The 12,917-nt window shown below is 38.8% G+C and overlaps 1 protein-coding gene across 5 annotated transcripts in view; it reads left to right on the plus strand.

Annotated features, from left to right (window-relative positions):
- esyt2b (extended synaptotagmin-like protein 2b) overlaps nt 1-12,917 on the plus strand; it is a 42,703-nt gene that overhangs the window by 10,509 nt on the left and 19,277 nt on the right. For all 5 annotated transcript variants that reach the window (XM_047821983.1, XM_047821984.1, XM_047821985.1 and 2 more), the window contains exons 6-8: nt 3,426-3,515; nt 5,377-5,432; nt 12,666-12,786. In XM_047821983.1, the coding sequence (XP_047677939.1) occupies nt 3,426-3,515; nt 5,377-5,432; nt 12,666-12,786 (267 nt within the window). The remainder of the gene's footprint in view (nt 1-3,425; nt 3,516-5,376; nt 5,433-12,665; nt 12,787-12,917) is intronic.

A 12,917-nucleotide genomic window follows, 5' to 3' on the forward strand; every position in this document is an offset into this window, starting at 1 on the left:
TTTTCCGCATTCGCTCAGACTTCTGGACCTCGTTGTATATATTTGTCTTTTTTATCTATAAATAGCCAGTAAATAAATGGATTTGAGGTAAAATAGGCCATCAGGTTTCATTCAGACTCGTGGAGGCTTTACAGTGAAAACAGGGAGAAGAAGAAGCTCTGAAATCTTTCTGCTTTTCACGTATGATGATGATGATGATGATGATGATGATGATGATGATGATGATGATCAGGTATAAAGTCTGTAATGACGACTGCTGTATTTAATGAGAAGGTTTTTGGAGACTTTTGGAGCTCAGTGTGGAATAAAACTAAAGAAAAACAATGAAGAAAGGTTAACGAAGAAAGAGGAGGAATAAATGACCTCGTTAACCTTCAGGTGATTTACTGGAAATCAATGTCTCAGGGCTGGAAAGGTTTGGGGATAAAGAGATGATATTTTCACTAGTGTTCGGTGTGTGTGTGTGTGTGTGTGTGTGTGTGTGTGTGTGTGTGTGTGTGTGTGTGTGTGTGTGTGTGTGTTGGGGGGTGTGGGGGGGTTTGAAAAGACCTTTATTTCACTGGGATCGTTCCTGGAAAGAAGGAAAACTAAATACAGTGTGTGTGTGTGTGTGTGTGTGTGTGTGTGTGTGTGTGTGTGTGTGTGTGTGTGTGTGTGTGGCTGTGTCTGTGTCTGTGTGTTTGTGTGTGTGTGTATGAGAGAGTATTTATAGTGAGGGGCTGAAACCAAATACAGGAATGTCCTTGTGCTGTAAGAGGAACTGGACACACACACACACACACACACACACACACACACACACAGAGCGTAAGACACACATGCACACACACGTACAGACACACACAGTGAGGCACATACATGCACACAGACACACACTGCTAGACACACACATACAGAGACACACAGAAACACACACGCACACATGCAGACACACACACACACACACACACACACACACACACACACACACACACACACACACACACACACACATTTATCAGGTTTATCACACAGGTCATTAATCCTCTGAATTCATCTTTGTTCATTACAGATGATTGTGTTATTATACAGATAATTAACACAAATTAGACTTACACACTGTTACTCTTACAACATAATCTCCTTATAAATAAACACAATTCACACATCAACAAGTCCACCATGTAACATCACGGTGGTGGGTGGAGTCTAGGTGGGTGGAGTCTAGGTGGGTGGAGTCACTCCAAACGGCAACATCCACCTGGCTCGTCTGACACAAACACACACAGCTCCACACCATTAACACTAAACACACTTCCTTTTTATGTTGTCTTGTACGTGGCTTGATCTGCTGTGAAATAGTCATCGAGACAGACACACATGTAAAAAAAAAAGAGAAAGAGAGAGAGAGAGAGAGAGAGAGAGAGAGAGAGAGAGAGAGAGAAAGAGATGAAAAGGGAGACAGACGGACAGACGGGCAAGCAGACAGGCACAGAAAGAGACGGGGGGGAGAGAAAGAGGCAGACAGATAGTTAGAGAGGGAGAGAGAGAGAGAGAGAGAGAGAGAGAGAGAGAGAGAGAGAGAGAGAGAGACATGGAAAAAGAGGGAGAGAGAGACAGACAAGCAGACAGACACAGAAGAGACAGAGAGGCAGACAGACAGATGGTTAGAAAGTCAAACAGAGAGAGGGAGAGAGAGATGGACAGAGAGACAGACAAGCATACAGGCACGGCACAATAAGAGACAGACATAGACAGGGAGAGAGAGAGAGAGAGAGAGAGAGAGAGAGAGAGAGAGAGAGAGAGAGAGAGAGAGAGAGACAGAGAGACAGACCAGAATCTACAGGCAAACGGCACAATAAGAGACCAGACCAAAGACGATATAAGAGAGAGAGAGAGAGAGAGAGAGATATATATATTTATATTGATATATATAGTAGAGAGATATAGAATGAGATACAGAAATATATATATATAGATAGAGAGATATGATAAGAGAGAGAAATTATATATATATATATATATATATATATATATATATTATATATATGTATAATTATGTATATATATATATTTATATATAATTATAATATATATTATTATTTATATATTATATATATATATATATAATATGTAATATTATATATATATTATGTTATATAATATCTGTATATACTTATATCTCTCTCTATCTCTCTCTCTATCTCTCTCTCTCTGTATTACCTTCTACTTCTCTTCTCTCTCTCTCCGATCTCTCCTCATCTCCTTCTCTCTCTCTATCTCTCTCTCTCTCATTCTCTCTCTCTTCTCTTCTCGCTCTCTCTCTCTCTACGTATTCTATCTCTCTCTCTCTCTCCTTCTCTCTCTCTCCTTCTCTCTCTTCTGTCTCTCCTTCTATCTCTCTCTCTCTCTCTCTCTCTCTCTCTCTCTCTCTCTTCTCTCCTCTCGCCATCTTCTCTCCCCCTTTCTCTCTTTATCTCTCTCTTTCCTCTCCCATCATTCGTAGTGGTTTTTGAGATGCTGCAGCAGTCTGATCTCTAATTCTGTACCTTTCAGCTTTTACACCTTAAAGTCAGGTGATTTGTCATAACCAGCGACTGAAGCCGACGAATCACACAGAAATGATTCACATGACTCTTTTTTATACACTGATCAGATTCACAGAGATTCAGAGTCGTTTAGTCATTCAACTCTCGACATCCACATTCCTCCAGGCTGAAGCAGACCGTGTCACAGCATCGGAGCGTCTGTGAGAAGATTCGCTTCATGTCTTTGTGTCTTTATTTGACTTCAGCACTAAAGGTGATTTGGTGAAATTCATAAAAAAGACTAATAACGTTAATGCAAAAGTAATGGCACCCTATAAAAACAGGAAGAGTTATAGTGTGTTAGCTGCAGTGGCCGAGCTGCATTTGTGGAAAATTAAAAAACCTTTTTCTTTATTAATCTCATTCCTCTCACAAAACAACTCCTTTATACAAACGGAAACAAACCTTCCTCCCAGGGACCTTTTTATTTCAGTTCTGAGCTCCAGAAAGAAAAAAATTAGATTAATATGTGGGGTTTTAATTTCCCATGTGGTGATGATGACGGTTTGTGTGTCATACTGTTTGTGTGTGTGTGTGTGTGTGTGTGTGTGTGTGTCAGCTCTGTTACTTCAAACCTTGGTGTTGATTTTCAACTTGACGTCAACTGTGTGTGAGATAAAATTAGTTTCGGAACCTGCTCTGGGTGTGTGTGTGTGTGTGTGTGTGTGTGTGTGTGTGTGTGTGTGTGTGTGTGTGTGTGTGTGGGTAAAGTAGCACAGCTGCAGTAGGTCATCACACTGTGGCTCATTATAGATGTACCCAAGACATTTCTGTATCATTCTTTGATTGTGTGTTTGTGTGTGTGTGTGTGTGTGTGTGTGTGTGTGTGTGTGTGTATGTGCGTGTGTGTGTGTGTAGCTCCATGGTGTGATGCGAGTGGTGCTGGAGCCACTGATGGGGAAAATGCCGCTGGTCGGTGCCTTTTCTCTCTTTTTCCTCAAGAAACCGGTGAGTTTTTGTTTTTTAATCTGTGTGTCTGCATCCCAAATGTCAGTTCCTTAACAGACAAAAAACAAACAAACAAACAAACAAACAACTAATACTATAATGAGTACTGCTCATTATAATAATTCTAAGTCGGGTCATTCTTTAAAGCTTAAATAAAAACAGAATGCGACATGATTGCTCTTGTACATGATGCCCTGAGGGATCGAGGGTCACGGGCATTCAGTTGGTTTACTGTCTTACTATTGGACTATTAGCTCATGCACTTGTACACAAAGTGGTGTATTTAATTAAATATGAGTCAAAAAGGGGGGCACGGTGGCTTAGTGGTTAGCACGTTCGTCTCACACTTCCAGAGTTGGGAGTTTGATTCCTGTCTCCACCTTGTGTGTGTGGAGTTTGCATGTTCTCCCCGTGCCTCGGGGGTTTCCTCCGGGTACTCCGGTTTCCTCCCCCGGTCCAAAGACATGCATGGTAGGTTGATTGGCATCTCTGGAAAATTGTACGTAGTGTGTGAGTGTGTGAGTGAATGAGAGTGTGTGTGTGTGTGCCCTGTGATGGGTTGGCACTCCGTCCAGGGTGTATCCTGCCTTGATGCCCGATGACGCCTGAGATAGGCACAGGCTCCCCGTGACCCGAGAAGTTCGGATAAGCGGTAGGAAATGAATAGACGAATGAGTCAAAAAGGATTTCCAAGTCAATGTATGACAAAACTTCATTGGAATTTGGGTTTTTACTTATAAGAGTTGCTTAGAGTGATTTTACAGATCTTCACCAATCAAAACCAAAAAAAAAAAAGATCTCAGCCTGTAACGTTACCATAGCAACCACCATGGATTCATTACCAGTTTCCCATGGATTGCTAATTGTTTAGCTAGCTAGCTGAGCATGCTGATTCAGCAGGTGAAAGTTTCGATTCAACCTACAATCTTGTGCACCTCACAGAAGAAGCTGATTGAACAGTAATGTTAGGAAGTGTATGGTGCATTTGTGTGTGACAGTGTGTGTGTGTGTGTGTGTGTGTGTGTGTGTGTGTGTGTGTGTGTGTGTGTGTGTGTGTGTGTGAGTGTGTGTGTGTGTCAGAGTGAGAGAAAGAGAGAGAGAGAGAAAGAGAGAGACAGAGATAAACAGTGTTGGCAAGGATGTGAGAGAGCATGAGAGAGTGACAGATAGTGAGGGTGAGGATGTAAAAGAGAACGTGCACGAGAGAGAGAAATGTTCTGGACGACAAGACTCCATATGAGACCGCTGTCTTGCTTTATTGGTTTATTTGGTTGTTATTTGATTGGGAGAAAAACCAAACAAATTTGCATATGCAAATGAGATGCAAATGAATAATAGATAGAAAACCAATGAACAGATCGTATAAGAAGATGGACTGTGTGAGAATAAGACATAAACATGTAAAGTGAGATAGATGTGGAAATCTCTCTGTGTGTGTGTGTGTGTGTGTGTGTGTGTGTGTGTGTGTGTGTGTGTGTGTGTGTGTGTGTGTGTGTAAAATGTTGCAGTCTGGTTTCCGCAGCAGCAGCACAACCTTGTAGGCTGTTGCACTATATTGATCCCCATATATGTGTGTGTGTGTGTGTGTGTGTGTGTGTGTGTGTGTGTGTGTGTGTGTGTGTGTGTGTGTGTGTGTGTGTGTGTGTGTGTGTTTTATTGAATCAGCATTTAAACTGCATCTCTAACACGTCGTTATATGTAAATCACACATTTTGTCTCTTCATCACACACACACACACACACACACACACACACACACACACACACACACACACACACACACACACAGACTCTGCAGCTCTAACTTTCTGCATGTTAAGCTTTTCTCCTTCACCTCTTAATAAAGCGTGTCCTGTTTCAGCTCCTGGATGTGGGCTGGGCCGGACTCACCAACATCCTGGACATTCCTGGACTTAAGTAAGTCTTACTCCAGCACAGCTATGTAGCTGCATGTAACAGCTGTTTTTGCTAACTAGCGTGCTGCAGCGAGAGACTTCATTCATTTGAGACTTGCAAGCTACTTTTAATTAACTAGCTGTGTTTTTAACCTCTATCTGTGTACAGTATAATTAGCTATAGGCCTACTGGTAACTCCATTATTATTATTGTTCTTCTTCTTCTTCTTCTTCTTCTTATTATTATTATTATTATTATTATTATTATTATTATTATTATTAACTTTCTAATTAATTCTAGTTAACTAATCAGAAGGCTAGCAAGACTAGTCACATGTGCCTTGCTTAATAGCATTTGTGAGGTCTTTAGCTAGCTAGATTATTCATTTGGAACTTGCTAGATACTTAGCTTTAATAAACCTGTAACGTTCTAGATAACATTAGTTAGGAAGATAGCTAGCTATTTTAATAATTGTAACATGGATCATTTGGCTAGCTAGCTAAATTCTAAGTTTAAGACTTCGTAGATAATGTAAAATAGCGAGCTGCATTAGTATTTTAATTTCTAGCTATGATTAATTAGCCATACAGCTAGTTTTAATTTGATGAAACTAATCAGATTGTTTACAGTCTTTATGAGACAAATTAGCAAGTGTAGCTAATATCTGACTTAAAACTATTCAATTCAATTCAAGTTTATTTGTATAGCACTTTTTACAATAGACATTGTCTCAAAGCAGCTTTACAGAACATAAACATAGAGCAGAAGGTAAACATAAAGAGAAATATAGAGAATTAATATAGTAAAAATTCAAGATATACAGTATATAGTTCAGTGTGTATGTATTTATGCATATGTATTAATCCCCAATGAGCAAGTCTGAGGTCACTCAGGCAGCAGTGACAAGGAAAAACTCCCTTAAATTGGTAAAGGAAGAAACCTTGAGAGGAACCAGACTCAAAGGGGAACCTCATCCTCATATGGGTGACACTGGAGGGTGTGATTACAAATATACAGTCAAACAAATGTTGTATTGGTGTAAAGGTCACATGGAGTTCAGATCTCCTCTTGGTATCATAGAGTCCAACTGGAGCTGGTAGATACTACAACTTGAACCACAATTTACAGCTTTTCAAGCTATAGAACCTAGCATAGCCTGTAAGCTTCTTAGCCAGATGTCTGGTTTGCACTTAGCAAGATCTAAAATATACATTTCACATCACAACTGCTAGATTTAGGTTAAAGATAGCATTATGTTTGATACCAAAAATAATGGACGCATGGTAAAAATCAAGTCAAGAAGCTTTTATTGTCATTTCAACCATATATAGCAAAATGAGACAACAGTTCTCCATGGTGCTACATAAAACAAAGACAGGGCTAGGACTTAGTAAGTAGTCTTAGCCACATAAAGTGCAACTGTGCAACCTGGTGCAAACAGTGCAGGACAAGACAGACAAGACAGTGCAGGACAAAAAACAGTGCAGGACAAAAGACAGTGCAGGACAAAAGGCAGTGCAGACACAAAGTTAAAAGACAATACAAAAAGTACAAAAAATACAATACACGAAAGACAATAAACAGTAACAGAGACAGCGCAGACCGACCAGTGTATATACTGTATGTAAATACTGAATGTTCAAACAATATTTCGTGCAGAAACATTAGAATGAACACAGTTTCTTAGCAGCAGGTCCTTGGGATAATATATAGAATTGTGCATAAAACAGCAAATGGCTGAAGTATTGTATAGTATGTGCGTAATGGCTGAGATATTGTACAATATGTGCAAAACGGCAGAAAATTGTGCAAAACAGCATGTAAAAAGTTTGATGTGTCAGTGTGTGTTTTGTGAGGGTCTGTGCAGTCCATACAGATGATGTGTGTGTATGTTGTGCTCAGTACAGTACAGTTCAGTTATTGAGAAGTCTGATGGCTTGTGGGAAGAAACTATTACACAGTCTGGTCGTGAGAGCTCGAATGCTTCGGTACCTTTTTCCATACGGCAGGAGGGTGAAGAGTGTGTTATTGACGTTGTTGTAAGGACTCTGACTAGCCAAATGCTAACATTTTGGTTTTTGTTCCCTCTGGATTCACCTCAGGAATTAGCAGTACGGCTCTTTATGAAGCGAGAGCTGTTGACTGAATGATGAATCCTGTGCGCGTGGGTTTCCTGCTGATTAGCATCACATTAATATGTTATCTTCCAACGCTAATTGTTGGTATGACTCAGCATAAAATGAAGGTTCTTACAGTTTCAGGATTTAAATAGTTATTTCTGTCAAGTTAGAGCTCTGATTACTTTTTAGTGCCTTTTCCCCCACATTCCTCCGGGGAGTTACTTCATGGACAGATGGAACAGACTTCATTTAGAGCAAGTCACAAAAAGGTGAAGAAAGTACATTTTCTGGGTTTATTGTGTTTTTAACCAAAGAGCTCAATTCAGCACTAGATGAACTGAGGATGTGGAAATTTTCACACTTATTCTAGAAGATTTCATGACATATATGAAAGGAATGAAGCAAACGTTTTTTCTGATCTTTGTTATGGAAGTCTCACCATCTAAACATCAGCTGACATTAAGCTCCACTTACAAACATTTAGGGCCTTTTTACACCCGGTCACTTCATGTGTTGTCTCTGATCCGATAGCTATCCGATTTGTTAAAACTGTTCCATTTACATTTTTGCTGGCGGCAGCAGTGCATTTTAAGACCAAACGAGACGCCTGGGTGAAAGATCGGAGCCAGCGCTGGTGTGAGAACATATTTGTTTCTGGCGCGATGCACGACTCGTGAGTCACCTGCCAGTGACGTCCGTCCGTTTGGGAGGAGTTTAGCGCTGACGTATGTGGCTTGAACAACCACATGCATTTACACCTGTCCAATTTCATCTGAAACGCGTCCCAGACCACCTCCTGAAGGGGTTTGTACCATCGGATTTATATCCGTCTCCAAACCGTTTCGGAAGGCATTTAGACCTGGTCTTTTTACCATCGGGTAGCTATCGGATCACAGAAAACACATGAAGTCCTCTTAGATTACATACTGACAATACATACAAGCTTTTCAAGAATTAGCCAAACAATAAACAACTCAATTTATACCGATAATTACAATAATTTCTTTACTAAAGGGGTTTTTATATCCGTTTTATGTAGCGGAAATGAACCATGAAACGAGTTAGTTCCTGTTCTCAGTTATGTTGAAGCAGCGATAAAGTCTAACACATTTGTTGTTACTATTGAAACCGCATTATAGCAACGTAAAAGTCAGCATCTCATTCTGACCTTACGACCAATCAGAATCCAGAATTTTGACAGCGGCGTAAAATACACTATAACATATAGTGTAAATGTAATGTAGCTAATGTTTGTGTATGTGCATATAAATATATTAGAACAAAAAATATGTTTTCATGCAATAATATACATGAATGTTTAATTCTAAATAAAATGAATTGAATAAATATTTTAATTAATTAATTAAAAAAATAAAAGTGAATTTATTATAACCATTATAAATTATAATAATATTTATTAACCCAAGGATCATCCAGTAAAAAATAAATGAATTAATAAATAATAATAATAATAATAATAATAATAATAATAATAATAATAATAATCTTCAACACTAGCCAGCGAGACTCAGACAGCTCTGTTTAAGTGTGTAGTTGTTGTTATCCATGTACTCAGTCAAGTGTGTTAACCGTGAGCAGCTGTTGTGTGATGTTGTAAAAGTAATGGTTCCCTGAGGGAGATATTGAACATGGTGTAATGGCAGCAGCATGCTAACAGATCGATTTAGATTTAGTAATTTTTTTTTTTAATAGAGGAATGGAGATAGACGTTTTCACTCAGTGAAGAACCGAATGAGGTTGTGTCTGTGAGTCTGATCTAAAATGAGTCATGTTGTTCTTTCAGTGTGTTTTAGACGTGTGTTTTTCCCTCTGTTGATCATCTTACATTGAATTTTAGTGTTGAAGAGAAATCTGAGCTGCTTTTTAGATGAACAAACACTCGGAGCTTCTCAGAGAGCAGAAATGGGTTTGATATCAACATTTACTCTGAACATACAAACATCTGTGTGCATCATATTAAAACCAGTATGGAGTGAGAGATGATAAAGACGTTCAGTCAGAAACATGGACACAGGAGTTCATATATTATAAATGCCTGAGGCTGATTTCTTTCTACCGCAAACTGTAGATTTATGCAGCCAATCAGTGACACTCATGAGAACAGTCAATATACGTTTAATCAATATAACAAGCTTTACACACTTTTAAATAATTATATATTGGTATATTTTTCTTCATGTGTGTGCATGTGTGTGTGCATGTGTGTGAGAGATGTTTCATCCACATTGTTCTTCTTATACCATCCGTAAGACCATATGACACAACACATCGCTCTACTAATTGTGGGGACAATAAAATATTTTAAAGTCTCCGTAAGCACAAACACACTGCTAACCCGCTTTAAGACTTAGGCCTGAGAGTGCTGACAAAACACACACACACACACACACACACACACACACACAGATATGCTATGTGAGTCATTGACTGACATATACTGTATATATTACAGCACCTCCAGTCCTTGTAATTTATAAAAGCTATAAATTCTCTGGTGCAGACATTTTAGACGATCATTGCAGTTTTTAATTATCCAGAAGCACAAAGTCTCAACACTTTTACTGCTTCCATTTCCACTCAGGTTTCAGGGGAGGTTTATGCATGCAGACACAGGCTGTTCTTTTCCCACTGATGGAGATATTTGTAAATGAAAGAATTGAAATTGAACAAAGAAGACATACAAGGTCCTTTGTGTGTGTGTGTGTGTGTGTGTGTGTGATCTTGATAAGGATTCGAAAGCACTTTAAAAACCTCCATCGAGTATAAAACAGAGTAAACCTGGAAGTAAGTCAGTCATGGTTCAGTTGAAGTGCGACAATCGAGTGACAGGAACTGACCTCAGACCAGCTGTAGGAGATCATGTGGTTATCCGTAACATCCAGTCGGAGGAATATATCTGTCATTAAATTCAGTTGTAGAGATCAGAACATGAGAAAGGTAATTATAAATGAAAAAGGGGTAAAAACATACCGACAGTATAGTTCACTAGCTAGCTCTGTTATTATTAATAATATTATTATTAGCAATAGTACTAGCATTAGTCCTCTTAGTGTTACATCACTGTAAATATTGCAAGTTTCATTTCATTTCATTTCATGTCGAGTGAGGATTATTAACAATGTCATGAACAAGCTTGTTTAGCTATCTAAGACGTATGCCAACGTTTACCCTCCTAAAATGAGATTTAATCTGTAATGATAACACACTTAATAAGATATAGTTGTTTTGTTAGCTGGGACTTTTATTTTCTCACTTGCTGGACAAACAAAAGTCACTTATGTGTGTGCCTTATATTTCCGACAGCATTTTTAAGAGGAACTGCATTTCCTGTGAATGCGGAACAAAGTCGTTGGATGGAACTCAAAATATGTCTCGGAAATATCTCTAGTTATTTTCTGCTACATTTTGTGTATATATGTGTGTTAAATCTGAAAGTCCATTATTTAAATTTTCAGACATTTTTCTTTCAAGCAGCAGACAGGACTTTTATTTATTTATTTATTTATTTATTTATTTATTTATTTATTTATTTATTTATTGTTCATTCTCAGGATACTGTGTGTAAAATTCCAACACAGTAACAGATTCCTGTCACTGAAGGTGTGCCTCAGGACTGTTAGGCCCGATTTAATTTTTATTGTTAACGCTGCTTTCAGACCTCATACGCTGACGACATGTCACTAACATCATTTCAGCAGGTTTTTAGCAGAAGTAAACCATAATTATACTACTCTAATGGTGTTTTCATACATTTTATTTTGTGCTTGGTGGCCAGTGTATAAATTCAACTGTTCTTAGAGATAGAAATCCCTAATAAACAAACGCAAAATATAGCGTGTAAAATTCTCATTGGTCCATAATTAGAATTGAAATTGTAATTGTAGTAAAAAAAAATCTTCCCTTCACCTACTCTGCCTAAACCATACACATTACAGGTTGAATACTAAACGTAGGGTATAAATACAGGACACATTCGTGAGAGACTCTGTAAAGTGACGTAGTCAGAGATCAGGAGCAGCTGGTGTTGAGACGTCACAGAGATCTGAGCGGAGAAGACGAGTGATGGACAGTCCAGTGTGTGAGCTGATGCTTTTAGACAACTGTGGAGGACGGACACACACACACACACACACACACACACACACATATATGTATATATATATAGCCATGCCAACTCATGTGTGGAATCAAGTTTCTTTAGAGACTACTCTGTGAGTGTGTGTGTGTGTGTGTGTGTGTGTGTGTGTGTGTGTGTGTGTGTGTGTGTGTGTGTGTGTGTCTGTAACACCTTTGTACTTCATTATTGAGAGATTTATATGAGTGTTTACACCTTTTTACACTCCAGCTCTTTCTCTCTTATTCCATTCTCCTGGTCATAAATTAAGCTTGTCACACGCTTTCCCACGGCACCCAGCCATTTCAGCCTTTTGAAAATGCATGTATGTGTGTGTGTGTGTGTGTGTGTGTGTGTGTGTGTGTGTGTGTGTGTGTGTGAGAGAGAGAGCTTGATATGACTCACTACTCAAATTTTTACCTCATTATATTAGTATATTTGAATTATATTTGGCTTTGTGCCCCTTCCTTCATTCATAACACCATTCAACATTAACGCATTAATCAACAAATCATTATTTGTGAAAAAAGGGACACACAAATTTTCTAAAACTTAATGAGACCCAGTGACAACTTTAGTCTAAATGTAGTCTGTAAGCCAGTACATTACTTGCTAAACTGTATCCAAATAATGGTTGCAATAAACTTTTGTTATTTTCAGGAAGAATTGTTAGTGTTACCGTAAGAGAAACTGGAAATATTAAGTAAATATGGAAACATGGGAAACAAAGAGGGTCAAAATTAAGTGAGCCCAAAAGGATCAAAATGTGATGATAAGTGAGGGGCCATAAGGGTCAAATTCAAGTGAGTAAACAAAAGCACCTTAATCTGATGAGCAGCCATAAGGGACAAAAGCAGGTTAGGGGTCATAAGGGTCAAAATCATGCAAGCAGCCAAAAGGGTCAAAGTCTTGTAAGCAGCCATAAGATCTAAAATTAGTGAAGTGGCCAAAAGGGTCAAAATGAGGCCATAATGTGCCTTTGTGTTTTTATGTTGGCAGTGGATTCTCAGACAGCCTGATCCAGGATGTTATCTCAAGCTACCTGGTGCTGCCAAACAGGATCACGGTGCCACTAGTGGGTGACATAGAGCTGGAGCAGCTGCGGTTTCCAATGCCTAAGGTCAACACACACACACACACACACACACACACACACACACACACACACACACACACACACACACACACACAAACACATAGTTCATTAATCTTGAAGATGTTTCCATGTCTCCAGGGTGTATTAATGCTCTG

Source organism: Tachysurus fulvidraco, chromosome 1 (genome assembly GCF_022655615.1).
Source record: "Tachysurus fulvidraco isolate hzauxx_2018 chromosome 1, HZAU_PFXX_2.0, whole genome shotgun sequence".
Lineage (NCBI taxonomy): Eukaryota > Metazoa > Chordata > Actinopteri > Siluriformes > Bagridae > Tachysurus > Tachysurus fulvidraco.